This window comes from Myotis brandtii, unplaced genomic scaffold, assembly GCF_000412655.1.
Source record: "Myotis brandtii unplaced genomic scaffold, ASM41265v1 scaffold339, whole genome shotgun sequence".
Taxonomy (NCBI): Eukaryota; Metazoa; Chordata; class Mammalia; order Chiroptera; family Vespertilionidae; genus Myotis; species Myotis brandtii.
Window position 1 is genome coordinate 1,402,072 of NW_005363061.1, and position 16,396 is coordinate 1,418,467.

The window sequence follows — 16,396 nt, forward strand, 5'->3', positions numbered from 1 at the left end:
TAACTTATAAACTGGGTTTTTGCTGCAGTAGTGAGTCAGATAAAAATGCTGTATTTGAAGTGAAAATGAGAAAAAATCAGAAAAATTAAAAACCACACAACTTCTTTTTTTCTTCCTGGGTTGACGATAGTCTCTTTCTGAGAAATCTTAATTAAACTGATGCATTTTCTATCTTGCTTATTTGAGGATGTGTTGTATTAAAAAAAAGATTATCTCTTATTTTTAAAAAAGGACATAATAATCCATTTAGGATGCTTCTGAAAATTTATATTTTCCATAAGTACACACACAGGAATTAATAAAGCCTGAACTGGGAGTTGAGAAGGTCAAGGAAGAGAAACAAAACAAAATTAAAATAACAAACACATTTGTTATGGATTTTAACCATTTTCTTTTGTATGTATACACTTTCTCTAGCAAAATCTAATTATAGATTGTGGAGGCTTCATTGAGTCTAGATGCTCACAGGGCTTGAAATCAATTTGGTGTGTACTATTTTGGTGGTCATCAGTGGTGATCACTACGGAAATTGCAAACTAATTGACCCACCTTAATACAAAATAATCAAAAAGAAGAAAGGGAAGAGTTTCATGTAAAATGAGAATTGATCATTCACAAGCATCATTTAAAGTTTTGGGGCTGCGTACCCCTTTTAAGTTTTAATGTTGTTGTTGTTTTTTTATCAACCTACATGGGACTTTCTTTGTGTACTTGTTTTGAGATCTGAGAGAGACATGCCTATCACTTCAGATTTTAGGAAAATTCTTACACTGTTTGAATCATACTGTTCTAACCTCAGACTTTATTTTTTAAAGTTGAGTAAAGAAAGTAATTTAACCTTTTCCTTGAATGTACTGGTCTTACTAGGACTAAACATTGCTTTAGTGCCATGAGTCAGATGTGGAGTCCACTGAGGTGCAACTACTTGTCTTAATAGTTGGTGACCCTTCCTTCCCCCTTTTGATTGACAAGAAAGCAGACCACATTTAGATCTGATTCTAATGGCCTGTAGTTCTAAAAAGAATATGACCATAGGGTTACTTGGTGACTTTAAGACTCAATTTTCACCATCTTAATTACTTTTAGAACTTAATATTTTTACATATTATAACTAATCTTACGCATCATATGTCAGAGCCCAAGTCTCATTTTCCTTTTCTTTTTTTGGTTAATCTCACTCGAAGGTATTCTTCCATTGATTTTTTAGAGAGAGTGGGAGGGAGGGGGAGAAACACAGAGAGAGAAACATTGATGTGAGAGAGATACATCAATTGGTTGCCTCCTGCTCGTGCCCCAACCAGGGCCTGGGATCGAGCCTGCAACCGAGGTACGTGCTCTTGACTGGAATTGAACCTGAGACCCTTCAGTCCAGGGCCAATGCTCTATGCACTGAGCCAAATCAGCAAGGGCCCAAGTCCTATTTTCTTACACTAAGTTGTCCACTGTCCATGAAATGCTTTGTAATAATTTTATTTCTGGCCAAAGAGGATGAATGATATTTTCTGCGGGAACCATTAGGACTAGAAAGACCACTTATATTGCTCTAAATTAAGTAGGCCAATCCCTTATGAGAGATTATCCCATAATGACCTTAGAAACATTTATATATACCCTCAATTCTGGCTGATGTGAGGGGCTGATTTAGAAACTAAAGTTAGATTTTTTAGACTGACTTGTTGTTCAGTAGACATTAACTTACATTTTTGTGTGTGCTTTTCTTTGCAGGAAATTGATGCCTTGTCAAGATGATGATTAATCATTTGTATTTGGGAACAGCAGAAACAGGGACCAATGACCTGACAAGGGTTTTATAACGCAGTTACATACACTCCTATGCCATTGCTCTCCTCTCCTATCTCACCTTCAAACTTGTCTTACCTATGGCATTCAGGAGGCAAGTGAAAAACTTTGTGAAAAATTACTCAGAAGCTGAAATAAAAGTCAGGGAAGCAACTTCTAATGATCCTTGGGGTCCTTCTAGTTCCCTGATGTTAGCTATCAGTGACCTGACTTTCAACACGATTTCTCTCTCAGAGATTATGAATATGCTATGGCAGAGACTAAACGACCATGGGAAGAACTGGCGCCATGTGTATAAATCCCTTATGCTAATGGATTATCTCATCAAGAATGGATCTAAGAAAGTTATTCAGCTTTGCCGAGAGGGGTTCTGTAAAGTTCAAATACTAAAAGATTTTCAACATATAGATGAAGCTGGAAAAGACCAAGGTAACAGTTAAAGAGGTGTATACTGTGTGCTAATAAAGAGTAGGAGCTTGGGAGGGAATCATTTTAAACCAGGAGCTGGGGAAAAGTTGTTCTTAAACGTATTAGCTACCTTTCCTCTGGGACAGTTGTGGTTTCCAGTTTAATCCTTTGTGTTGTCTCTTGAGAGCCTTAGAGGGCAGCATTTTGGTTTTTTCCCCCAAAAAGGATGTATAAAACTAACACTTAGGTTCATGATAAAATAATACCTCATAGAAAATGAGCAAAGTGAATAAAACAGGAGGTATGGCAAATGGCTAAAATAATGTCACTATAATTCATAACTATAATTAGATTGGACTTTAGACATAAATATAAGGAAATGTTTCCAAAGGCTATGGAATCTTCAAAGACTAGCTATATTCAAGTGGTTTTGTGAATATAAAATCTAGGTTATAAAATAATTTTGTCAGTGGAGGAGGGGGTGAAATAGGGAAAGGGTAAATAGAATACTGAACTGAGATGATTCAGTAGTGCCTGATTTTCTACAATGGTAAAAGAATCAGCACTTTCTCCCTATCCAATGTAAAATTATTATTTGTGCTTAAAGTGAATAATCTTACGAATAATGAGAAAAGGATATAATTCAGTGCAGTGTCTATGTTACCATAAGTGTACATTTTTAAAAATAAACTGTTTTTACAGCAGTTTACAGAAAACTATGCAGAAAGTACAGAGATCTTACATACCCTTTCCTACCCTCACATGGTTTCACCTATTGAACATCTTGCATTAGTGTGGCACATTTGTTGCGATTGATGAATCAATATTGATGTACTAGAGACCTGGTGCACGAAATTTGTGCACTCTGCGGGGAGGGGTCCCTCAGCCTAGCCTGCACCCTCAGGGGATGTTCGACTGATGGCTTAGGCCCGTGGTCAGCAAACCGTGGCTCTCGAGCCACATGCGGCTCTTTGGCCCCTTGAGTGTGGCTCTTCCACAAAATACCACACGTGGGTGTTCACGTACAGTGTGATTGAAACTTTGTGGCCCATGCGCAGAAGTCGGTATTTTGTGGAAGAGCCGGTATTTTTTTTTAATATATTTTATTGACTTTTACAGAGAGGAAGGGAGAGGGATAGAGAGTTAGAAACATCCATGAGTGAGAAACATCAATCAGCTGCCTCCTGCACACTCCCCACTGGGGATTTGCCCGCAACCAAGATACATGCCCTTGACCGGAATCGAACCGGGACCCTTGAGTCCGCAGGCTAATGCTCTATCTGCTGAGCCAACTGGTTAGGGCAAGAGCCGGTATTTTGTGGAAGAGCCACACTCAAGGGACCAAAGAGCTGCATGTGGCTCCCGAGCCGTGGTTTGCCAAGCCGCAGTTTGCTGACCACTGGCTTAGGCCCACTGTTAGTCGGACATCCTTAGTGCTGCCGTGGAGGCGAAAGAGGCTCCCGCCACCGCTGCTGCGCTTGCCAGCAGTGAGCCCGGCTTCTGGCTGAGCAGTGCTCCCCCTGTGGGAGCACACTGACCACCAGGGGTCAGCTCCTGCATTGAACGTCTGCTCCCTGGTGGTCAGTGCGTGTCATAGCAACCGGTCATCCCGCCTTTCTGCTATTTGTATATTAGCCTTTTATTATATAGGATTATTATTAACTAAGGTCCTTAGTTTACATTACGATTCACTCTGTACTGCGGGTTTTGAAAATGCATAGTGATATGTGTCTACCGTTCTGTTATCATATAGGATAGTTTACTCAGTAGTTACTGCCTTATAAGTGCCCTGTTCTCCACCTATTCATTCTCCCCTGCCTCACCCTCTTGAACCCTTGACAACCACTGATCTTTTTACTGTCTCCATAGTTGGAATCAAATGGCATGTAGCTTTTTCAGACTGGTTTCTTTCACGTAGCAATATGCATTTAAGATTCTTCCATGTCTTTTCATAGCTTGAGAGACCTAATTTCTCTTTTTGTCCTTCACTTCTTTGTTGTTAATCCTTACTCGAGTATATTTTTCCATTGATTTTTAGAGAGAATGGAAGGGAGGAAGGGAGGGAGGAGAGAAGGAGAGAGAGATAGAGGCAGAGAGAGAGAAAGAGAGAGAGAGAGAGAGAGAGAGAGAAGTCCTTTAAAACTCAATTAAATATCGATGTGAGGGAGACACATTGATTGGTTGCCTCTCTCATGTGCCAAGTTGGGGTTGGGGATTGAACCCACAACCCAGGTACATGTTGTTGACTGGGAATCAAACCTGATGCTCTGACCACTGAACAACACTGGCCAGGGCTTTTCGTAACTTTTTTAAAAACAGCGTTATTGAGATACGTCATATACAGTATCATATAATTCACCCATTTAAAGTGTACAATTCCATAGCTTTGGTATGTTATTTTTAAAGCTCAAAATATATATAACATAAAACTTGCCATTTTAAATGTACAATTCAGACATTAATTACATTCTCAATATTGCATAACCATCTCCACTATTAAACATACGTCCCCTGCTCACTTCTAATCTACTTTCTGTCTCTCCCACATCAATGTTTTCCCTCTCACCCCTCCTCCACTCTCTAAATATCAATGGGAAAAAAAAAATAGCCTCGGGTGAGGATTAACAACAAAATAACAAAATCTTTGTTTAAATCCTATAACAATATAGATTATTGACTTATAGAAAATCCCATAGAGTCCTGTAGAATACTGATTTCATTTGGAGTGAATTTGTTGTGATTTCTCTTTTATTGACTATTAACATATTTTTTAAAAATCTATTTTCGAATTTTAGTTTTCAGCTTATTTTGAGTGAGATGTTATTCCCCAACCACCCCTGTTCACTTTTCCCTTTATGTTGGTTTTTCAGTTCCTGCCACCCAGCACCCTTTGAGCCTTCAGTATAGCCCTTATAAAGGTAGCTCAGGGCTCCTGCTTGAGATAATACTAGGGTGTGTGTCACTGAGCCAGTCACTGAGCCAGCTGGTGGCTTAGTTTAGTTTCAAGCCTTAAGGCTGCATGTGTGTCCTCTTGCTTCTAGACCCACAACTACAGATAAATTATAGCCCAGGAAGCTATTGGGGAATTTTTTTTTCCTTTCTTCCAAGACTTCTCTCACAAACATGGATAACCCCTAACATCAAAGAGTGAGACAGTGCTGATTCCCTGGCACCTGAGGAGCTGAACTCCTCGTGTCAGATCAAAAGCCCAACAGCCTGTGGCTTCAGCCCTGCTCACTGCCTTTTCATTTCTCTTATATTTCTGGATCATGGAGGTTTTTATCTTGTTTTTGAGACTGATGATGTCTATTATTGCTGTGATTTTTGGAGAAGAGCAGAGGGTAATTTGAAGCATGAACTTACTGTGCCAACTGGACTGAAGATTTTTTAACTTGAAAATAACTTAATGTTTGGGATACTTATCCCCTTCCTCCCCTCCCCTATCCCTGAGGCATTGTGAAGGGCAGATTGGAAGGGAGGCTAAAAATCCTATATAATAAAACCCTAATATGCAAATCGACCTAACGGCTGAATGACGGGTCACTATGATGCACACTCACCACCAGGGGGCAGACACTCAACACAGGAGCTGCCCCCTGGTGGTCAGTACTCTCCCACAGGGGGAGCGCTGCTCAGCCAGAAGCCGGGCTCATGGCTGTCGAGCGCAGCAGCAGTGGCAGGAGCCTCTTCCGCCTCAGCAGCAGCGTTGGGGAGCAGGCCTAAGCCAGCAGGCAGACATCCTCTGGACTGAAAGAGGGAGCAGGCCAGGCTGAGGAATTCCCCCGCCCCCAAGTGCATGACATTTGTGCACTGGGCCTCTAGTAAGTAAATAATTTAGAACACCACAGGCAACAAATGATGAGGGAGATGGAGTGGAGAGAATGGGCTTAGAAGATATTTAGTATGTACAACCAATAGACATACATTATTGAATTTGAAGAGGTGAATGCTCATATTTCTGGCTTAAAATGGAGATAAAATTCACTGAGAAAGGAATATGGGGAGAAGAGTAGATTTTGGTGGGTCAGAATGGAGAAAGGAATATTAAGATGTTTTGTAACTACTGTGTGAAGCTCAGTACATACTGGTATAATTCTAAAAGTCTGGTCTGTGTCTTTCATGCTGGTGCATCTCAGTGCCCAAGATCTTTGAATTTAGCATGCTTCCAAATCTCTTCACTTGATACTCAGTTATGAACTTACGTAGACTCCTTCCCTGTATTTGGGAAGTTTTTCTCAGCATATTCATTCACTCATTCATTCATTTAACAAGCATTAGGTATTTCTTAAGCAAACAAGTATAGTTCTGGCCTTGAAGGATGTTATACATTGATAGAGGAAAAAGGCATTTATCAAATAGCAATTACGAACAGTGGAAGTACTATAAAAGATAAGTGTAGCGTGAAAGCGGGGCCTGACCAAGTCTGGGCGAGTGGGAGGGGGTTTTCCTCTCAGAAAGGCTTTATGAAGAAATGAGGTCCTAGCTGTTCCCTCTGCCAGGTGCTTTTTCCTGGTACATCTGCATAGGTGGCTTTTTCTTGCTGTTCAAGACTCAACTGATGTGGTACTTCCTCAGCAAGACATTTCTTGACCACACCCCAAATTAATGTTTAGCACATCACTCTTCTTTATCTCCTTTAAAAGTATTTATTTTTCTCTGGATTTATCTTGTTTAGGGTCCTTGGCTCTTTTTTTCTTCACTTGTGCCCCCACTGTTTAGAACATTTTCTGAAACGTAAGTGTTCAGAATTTTTAAATGTGAATAACCTTGGGTATTGGTCTGTTGCATGGTTGTTCTGATTTGCATGTCCTCAAAGTCCTCTGCCTTGAGTTCGGGAGGACTCCTCAGTTGGCCTTCTACTTGTTCACTTTTCTATCCCGTTGATCCTCCCCTCACTCCCCTGTACCTTTCTAATGGGAGTTGCCAAGGGTAACATCTCACTCTCTGGCCATACTGATGGGCATGTGACTTGCTAGCTGGGACAGAGTTATTCTCCTGGATTTTTCAAATTTGAAGGAAAGAAGAGGGAGACTTCTCAGGTGGCAGACTATGAGGTGAACCTGGAGCTGTTTGTGGTCATATCCACATCCAGATTGAAGAAGCCGGTCTGCAGCAGGAGAAAATGAAGGCATTAAACAGAGAGAAGCAGAGGTGGGAGAGGAGAAAAGAAAGACTCCTTCCTGGTAGTTTACCAGTTTCTGCTTCACTTGGACCTGAGGCCCAATTGCAACCCCTGGTTTTTCCATGCCCTTTGCCTTAGCCAGTTCAAATTGAGTTTCTGTTGCTTATAGCCAAAGATTCCTAATTAAAAATACTATATAATTTTATTTTTACTTTAACCTTTACCTCAACTAGCAAGCTTTTCATCTTGATGTGTTTTATACAATATCTTTGGATATTGATCTCTTACATAGTATCTTGTTTCAGAGAAGCCATATTTTCTCCCTCTCTCTGTTTCTCTATATCTCCCTCCTTTACCCTCTCCTTTTCCCCATCCCTCTCTTTTCTTTCTCTCTCTCTGATACAAAGAAGTTACTGCCTAAGTTTATCCTATTTCCAGTAATAGTCTATTTTAGTTCTGTGTCCTCTTTCCTTTATTTATTTATTTTAAATTTTGTTTTATTGCTTAAAATATTACAAAGAGTAGTACATATGTCTCCCCCCCCCCCCTTGCCCTTCCCCTGGCCTCCCCTTTCCTTTATTTAAAAACATATTGGTTAGCCCTAGCCGGTGTTACTAAGTGGTTAGAGTGTCGACCCAGCCTTGAAGGGTCGCAGGTTTGATTCCCTCCTGTGGGCAGGAGGCAACCAATAGATGTGTCTCTCTCACATTGATGTTTTTCTCTCTTTCTCCCCCTCACTCCCTCCCTTCCACTCTCTAAAAAAAAAGACACAAAAACATGTTGGTTGGAGGTGAGGTACATGCCATCTTATTTTTATTATTGTTATTATTTAACCCATCCTTGAAACAGACTTATTGGGTTCTTGAAATTTTTCACTTTCAACTTTGATGCTTTAGAACAGCCAGGTTTCTATTCTTCAGCATCTCAAGGACGGAGGGGAGGTAGCCAGGGCAGTGGGCAGCCGTGAACAGGAAGTTCATGTCTGGGTGATTTCTTCCCAATTTTCTGTCAACTCCTGTGACGACCTTACTGATGCTGCAGATTGCTACCTCAGGGAGGAGTCCCGGTGTTTCAGGGAGAAGTCTTCCATTACTGCGGTTGGCTTTCTGCTCTATGTACCTGCTTGTCACTTTGAATGAGGAGAGCTGCCCTCAATCCCTATCAATCCATGCAGACTCCAAGTAGAATATTCCACATCTGTTCCGTAACTTCTAACTTTTTCTAAGTAGGGGTGTTGCAAGAAGTTGTTTCAGGTCAAGCAACTTCCTTAGGCAGCTAGGTTGTAAATTGGCTCTCATTATCCATTCGTACTATGTCAAGAAGGAAATTCAGATTTTTGGTAATTTGCTCCTTTTATTGATTCATTCATTCTGTAAATATTTATTAAGCATCTACCATTGCAATCACTCTTCTAGATGATGAAGATACTGGATGAATGAGATTCTCTGCCTTAATGGAGCTTATATTCTAGGTGAGGAAACAATAAACAAATAAATATATAATACAATATTAGGTAGTGATTATGCCAAGGTGAAATATAAAGTAGGATAAGGGACTTGAGTTTGGGAGGACTGATGGGCTGGGGCTATTTTAGAGAAGGTGAGCAGAGGGAAGGCTTCTCTGAGGAGGTGACATTGGAGTAGAGACCTGAATGAATCAAGGATCTAGCCATACAAAGAGTTCCTGGTAGAAGCAACAGCCAAAGAGCGTGGTAGGATTATAGAATAAGGCAGCCAGGGGGGCTAGAGTAGAGGGAGTGAGGGGAAAAGCGGGAGATGAGCTCCTGAAATTAAAGGGAAAACAAGTTTTTCATTCCCCACCTAAACCAAGCTCTGTCAGTTATGGGGTGGGTGGGGGAAGGTAGTGTCTGGTGTGTTTCTAGTCCCCTAAGGCTGACAGTCACAGAAGACTCTGCCTATCATGCGGCAATGAGTGATAACCCAAAACACTGGATTTTTTTGGCTATAAACTGCAAGCTAATTATAGGAAATTAAAGTGTTTAGAATGATAAGGTTTGAAGCAATTATAAGAGAGTTTGAAAGAAAGAAATGACTCAGAAGTGAAACTAGATAAAATAATCTTGAAAAAGATGGCAGCTTGAGCAAAGGTTTCTTACACGATCCCTATCAATCCTTGATGAAATGATTGGCATTTAGAGAACATTGTTGGCCCCTCTTCTCTAAATATGGGGTGGGCAAAAGTAGGTTTACAGTTGTGAGTATGTAGAAACAGTTTATTCTTACATCATATTTATTAATTACTGTGTTTTCCATACAAACAACTATAAACCTACTTTTGCTCACCCCGTGTATACCCTGAATTTGACCATTTCAAATTATTTCCACTACTAGTAAATTATAGTTGGAAACATTAATGTTTAATTCATCGCACTTGGAGCCCAAAATGAACAAAATAGTGGATCTTCAGGGACTTTTCAGCTTACCTCAAAGAAGGCTTGGAATGACATGAAATGTTAATATAAGTTGGTCCCAAGATGTGGAGAAGTAAGGGATTTCTTATATCATTTCTCATAGAAAAAGATTGAGAATAATAATAATAATATTACCACATATTTGAAAGAGTAAACTTTTATATCTGTGAATTAGATTGAACAGATAGACTGTTTTTCAGGAAGGAAACTCAGGCCAGACAGACACCTGGTTCAGAGTCACACAGGTGATAGAGGGCAGCAGCGTGGTTGGAGTTCAGGTCTTAGACTGGGCTCTGACACTCTGTTAACGGCATCAAGTTGCGAGGAGTTTATGTCAAAGAAAAGCCAGTTGCCCTCCCTTTTCTTTTCCTCTGTAGTTGTACCCCTCTAAGGTAACATGTTAATAATGTTATGGGTACACAGTGGGTTGTCTGCCTGCCCCACCATTATTCATCCATCCATCCATCATCAATCCGTCCATCCATCCACTTTTCTCTCCTGGATACAAATACTGGTTTATTTTCCCCTATGCTTTACAGATTTGAGTCATACTATGCATATTATTTTAAATCTTTAGCCATATGTCATGGTCATTCATCTAGGTCAGTACATCTAGATCTAATTCATTCCTCCACTTTGCCAATTTTGTTTGACTTATTGCAGATTATGTAGTGCTTTTAAAATTATTCTTAAAGTGAAAAAATGTAATTCCAATGCCTGATATAATTTCACCTTATATTTATTGAAGTATTTCTTGAAGTATAAGAAAAGGAATATCTATAATAATAAAAGGGTAATATGCTAATTAGACCAACATCTTCTGGACATCATTCCGGACATCCTTCCTGATGAAGCCCCGGCCTGAGGGAAGCCAGCCCAGGTCCTGGGTGCCTGCGGGCGGCCCAAGGGAAACAGCTGGGTCCCGGGTGCCGGAGGGAAGCTGGTGCTGGCAGCTGGGGGAAGGAAGGCCTATTCTTGCATGAATTTTCGTGCATCAGGTTTCTAGCTTGTTGATAATTGTAATGAAACTTAGGTTTCTCTCTACATTTGCCACAGGTTTTTTTCACTTTGCTCACATATTCATTTTTCCTAATTTTCTTTTGAATAGAAATTAATTGTAGCCTTAATATTTTTTCTATGCATATTCAACGTATTTTTCAGGTTATCATATCCGGGAAAAGTCTAAGCAAGTCATAACATTGCTGATGGATGAGCAATTGCTGCATAAAGAGAGGGAAGTAGCATGTCGGACTAGACGGCGTAGCTCCTACTCTATGGCATTTTCTAAAAGATTACCTCATACAGGTAACTCTCCAACAGCCTGGGCTTCTGCCCCCACACCAGAAGTTCCTGCCTCAGAGAAGAAGTGTAAGCTTCTTAAGGTTGCAAGGCTACGTAAAAGAAGTGTGTATAATGAACATTGGCCTAAAATGCAATAGGTATTTAAGAACAACTAAAAAACATAATACATAACTTGTAGTACAAACTTGTTAATATTAGACTAGTTCTAATATTACTACTATATTAGTCATCATACTTTAGCGAACAAAGATGAAGAATAATATTCAGTAAAATATTTTATGGCTATTTTCTGAATGCAGTTATCTGGGATTCAAATAAAATGATTTTGAGCTTAAAAGGAATTAAATAAGTGACTACCCTATTTTGCATCCTGATTGATTTTTAAGATTATAATTAAAATTGGAATGTCAGTAAGAACTGTTTTCTGAGACTAGGATCTGGGTATGTGTGCATTTGTGCCATTTAATTCTATAAATCAGAAAATTGACATTTTCTTAAATGTGCCTCAAAATTTCAAAATTGCTCTAAAACTCTTCTAGGACAATGCCTTGTGTTACATAACACTTTCCTTTGACTAAAATGTTAATTCTGGACTACTGAACTTTTATTTTTTATTAGAAAGCAGGAAAATGAATTTTTTTCTACCAAATTTGCTAAAACATAAAGGACAGTACAAACCCTGTGTGGATAAGCTGTGTTTAAGGAATGGACAGGTTGAGGAAACAGAAACATTAATGAAATGTGACTTAGATCATTGTCCCTTGAACAGAACTAAACTTGGTGCTGTAAGTGAGGGGCTTAGTAGGAGTAACATATAATTAGTTACAAGTATTGTACCTCTAGCTTTAGGTAAATCTGTTTCTCATGATCCTGAAAGAGATGCAGGTATTCAATATGGAATGTCTACCTTAATGAGTAGACATTCCAAATGTCAGTTAAGTATGAAAATATAAAAATGTTAATAGTAATACCAACACAAACCAGTTCTACTAGAAATCATTAAAGTATTTGTCTGACTTGGTCAGGAGTTCTCAGTCTGTACTTGTGTGGACTGGGGAGATGGAAATACAGTAAAGAGGTGCCATTGTAATTATAATAGTAAATACCACCAAATGCTTCTAAAAGGTGAGGAACCTCTTCCTCTAGGGTACCCATTCCTTTGAAATATATCTCAAAAGAGAGAGATCCTTTTTGAAATTTTCTCACGGAAGCCTGAATTCAAACTGACCCTAAAAAAGAAGTAACAGTAAAATAACCAATTGTGGTTTATCCAGAGTTTCTTTACCCCTTTTGCTACTTCTCTGTTACCTTTTTTGTACCTTCCTTCATTTCTTCTCTCTCTTCTTTTCTCTTTTATTATAAACACTAGAAGCCTGGTGCACAAAAATTTGTGCACTTGGGGGGGGGGTCCCTCAGCCCGGCCTGTGCCCTCTCACAGTCTGGGACCCCCCAGGGAATGACCACCTGCTGGCTTAGGCCCGCTCCCTGGGGCATTGGGCCTAAGCTGGCAGTCAGACAACCCTATGGCAGTCTGGGAGCCCTTGGGGGATGTCCACTTGCCAGCGGGGAGCAGGCCTAAGCTGCAGTCGGACATCCTTAGCGCTGCTGAGGAGGCGGGAGAGGCTCCCACCACCACCGCTGTACAGGCAGCCATCAGCCTGGCTTGTGGCTGAGCAGAGTTCCCCCTGTGGGAGCACACTGACCACCAGGGGGCAGCTCCTGCATTGGGCATCTGCCCCCTGGTGGTCACTGTGTGTCATAGTGACCAGTCATTCCCAGTCATTCTGCTGTTAGGGTCAATTTGCATATTACCCTTTTATTATATAGGATAATTGTATTGAGTTTATTATTTGAAATTTTGATGTCTAGCAGAAATTTGGAGCTATAGCTCTGATAATAAAAGCCCCTTTCATCGTGGGGAAAATATTCTAGTGACTGAGACAGATATTAAAGACACATAAGCAAAATAGATATAAAACTATTATGTCAGGCTCTGGCTAGTATTCTCAGTGGTTAGAGCGTCTGCCCGAGCATGGAAGGGTCACATGCCATCAAGGGTATGTGCAGTTTTGATCCCTGGCTCCAATTCCTGGCCACAATCCCTGGCCCTGGTTGGGGCATATGTGGGAGGCAGCCAATCAATGTGTCTCATATTGATGTTTCTCTCTCTCTCTCTCTTCCTCTCTCTGTCTTTCTCTCTCCCCCTCCCTTTCTCACTTCCAGTCTCTCTAAAAATCAATGGAAAAAATATCTTTGGGTGAGGATTAACAAACAAAACAAAACAAAAGCTATTACGTCAGATAGTGAAGTGGCAATTCCTATTTATAAAAGAAAACAAGGAAAGCAGTGTCAGGGGACAGAGAAGGACAGGAATGACTTTATTTTAGGTCAGGTAGTAAGGGAAGGCCTTTTGGAGGAGGTGGATATATAAAGGTAGACCTGAATGATGTGAAGAGTAATCCATGTAATAGCTGGGGAGTTCCAGGCAGAGGGAATAGCAGGTGCAAAATGCTCCAGAACTGGAGCAAGCTTGGCATCCTTAACTATAAGCTTAGGAAATGAGGCCCTGAACTGCTACAGAACTGGCTCATCTCTGAGCTGTTTTATGATTCATACAAGAAAAATCTAGCTTATTATTTTATAGTCACTACTTTTTTTTAACCCAAAATGATATTCCCAGCTTTTTGACACATCTTATTCACTAGACCAGTGGTCGGCAAACAGCGGCTCAGCAAACCGCGGCTCGAGAGCCACATGCGGCTCTTTGGCCCCTTGAGTATGGCTCTTCCACAAAATACTGGCTCTTCCACAAAATACTGACTTCTACGCATGGGCCACAAAGTTTCAATTGCACTGTACGTGTGCGCCCGCATGTGGTCTTTTGTGGAAGAGCCACACTCAAGGGGCCAACGAGCCACATGTGGCTCGCGAGCCGCGGTTTGCCGACCACAGCACTAGACTAAGCTCTGAATGACTTTTGACTCTTTTTTGAAAAATCATTCTACCTTAAAATGAAGACGTTTTGCTACAATTTATATTTCTCATACTGTAAATATGTCTTGAGTACCTACTTACTATATGTTAGATACTGTTCTAGGCCTGGTAAGCAAATTGAGTATATTTCCCCTCCCATGGAGGTAATATCTAGTGATGGGCTTTTTGTTTGTTTTTAATGTGCAAAAAATTTTGATGAATGATGTCATCATTAAAATGAATCTGTAGTAAGAGTACTATTTAAATAGTGAATGTTTGGGTGTATAAGCTGTAGTAAATTTGTTAAAAATCTGTTACATTATTTTTAATTTTACTTATCCATATATTTATGTATGTTTCTTGTTCAAAGAAGAATAATTTAATTAAGTAAGCTTAGCAATATTAACCCTTTCCATGTAGGATTCTTTGTTTGAATCTGAAGCTGTATTTTAAAGGAAGAAAGAAAACTGACAATTTGGGGTAGGAGGGAAGATAGGAAAAATTGGGGGGGCCTTCTTAGTGGGATAGGAGAAGTAGCAAATAAAAACTTAGAGATGGATGGATCAGTTAGAATTTGGTACACCCACAAGTGATAGTAATAGAGGCCATAAAAATGGTAGCCCATATCTTCTATACTAATAAAAGGGTAATATGCTAATTAGACTGGGTGACTGGCCATCTTCCAGATGTCCGACTTCCTTCCAGACAAAGCCACTGTGGTGGGGGCTGAGGCAGAGGTGGTTAGGGGCAATCAGGTCGGCAGGGCAGTTGGGGGCCATCAAGCTGGCAGGGCAGGGCAGTTGGGGGCCATCAGGCCGGCAGGAGAGGGCAGTTGGGGGCCATCAGGCCGGCAGGAGAGGGCAGTTGGGGGCCATCAGGCCGGCAGGAGAGGGCAGTTGGGGGCCATCAGGCCGGCAGGAGAGGGCAGTTGGGGGCCATCAGGCCGGCAGGAGAGGGCAGTTGGGGGCCATCAGGCCGGCAGGAGAGGGCAGTTGGGGGCCATCAGGCCGGCAGGAGAGGGCAGTTGGGGGCCATCAGGCCGGCAGGAGAGGGCAGTTGGGGGCCATCAGGCCGGCAGGAGAGGGCAGTTGGGGGCCATCAGGCCGGCAGGAGAGGGCAGTTGGGGGCCATCAGGCCGGCAGGAGAGGGCAGTTGGGGGCCATCAGGCCGGCAGGAGAGGGCAGTTGGGGGCCATCAGGCCGGCAGGAGAGGGCAGTTGGGGGCCATCAGGCCGGCAGGAGAGGGCAGTTGGGGGCCATCAGGCCGGCAGGGCAAGGCAGTTGGGGGCCATCAAGCCGGTAGGGGAGGGCAGTTGGGGGCCATCAGGCTGGCAGGGCAGGGCAGTTGGGAGCCATCAGGCTGGCAGGGGAGCGGTTAGGTGGCAATCAGGATGGCAGAGGTGGTTAGGGGTGATCGTGCAGGCAGGCAGGTGAGTGGTTAGGAGCCAGTGGTCCTGGATTGTGAGAAGGATATCAGTCGGACATCCCCCAAGGGGTCCCAGATTGGAGAGGGTGCAAGCCAGGCTGAGGGACACCACCCTGTACACGAATTTCATGCACCGGTCCTCTAGTCTACACTAATAAAAGAGAAACATGGTAATTGGCGTACGACCGCTACCCTTTTCATTGGCTAATCAGTGAGTATATGCAAATTAACTGTCAGCCAAGATGGCGGCCGGCAGCCAGGCACTGAAGCGAGCACGAGGCTTGCTTGCTGCGGACTCCAACGTTCCCCACCTCAGTTGCCAGCCTCTCAGCTGCAAGTCTAAGCAACTATATACTATGTTGCAAATAAGAAGCTAAACAAAACCCCAGAAAAGGGCTTCCATTCAGCCAGGCTCGGACCGCAACATTGTATCTATGTTTTCAGCAGCGAGGCCTCAGAGCTAAAGCTGGCCCAGAATAAAAAAAAAAAAAAGAAAACAAGGAGCAGTTGGAAACTTTAGTCACTCGCCAGCCAGAAAACAGCCCTCAGCCCCTCACCCAGACTGGCCAGGCACCCCAGTGGGGACCACCCCCCTGATCCAGGACACCCTTCAGGGCAAACCAGCCAGCCCCTACCCATGCACCAGGCCTCTATACTATATAGTAAAAGGGTAATATGCCTCCCAGCACCGGGATCAGCGGAGCAGCGAGGCTCCCGGCACCGGGATCAGCGTGACAGGGGGCAGCGCCCAAACCCCCTGATCGCCCTGTGGCTCTGTGAGTGACAGGGGGCGGGGCCACAACCTCCCTATCCGCCCTACTCTGTTCGTGACAGGGGAAGGCACCCCAACCCCCTGATCAGCCCTCCTCTGTGCCTGATAGGGGGGAGCTCCCCAATCCCCTGATTGCCCTGCGGCTCTGTGTTTGACAGGGGGG

The 16,396-nt window shown here is 42.4% G+C and overlaps 1 protein-coding gene across 1 annotated transcript in view; it reads left to right on the forward strand.

Moving 5' to 3' along the window:
* The first annotated feature begins 1,880 nt into the window (after positions 1-1,880).
* The window catches only part of ENTHD1 (ENTH domain containing 1), a 106,113-nt gene continuing 91,597 nt past the window's right edge, over positions 1,881-16,396 (forward strand). Inside the window, exons 1-2 of the mRNA XM_005871396.1 lie at positions 1,881-2,229; positions 10,923-11,165. Of these exons, the coding sequence (XP_005871458.1) occupies positions 1,881-2,229; positions 10,923-11,165 (592 nt within the window). The remainder of the gene's footprint in view (positions 2,230-10,922; positions 11,166-16,396) is intronic.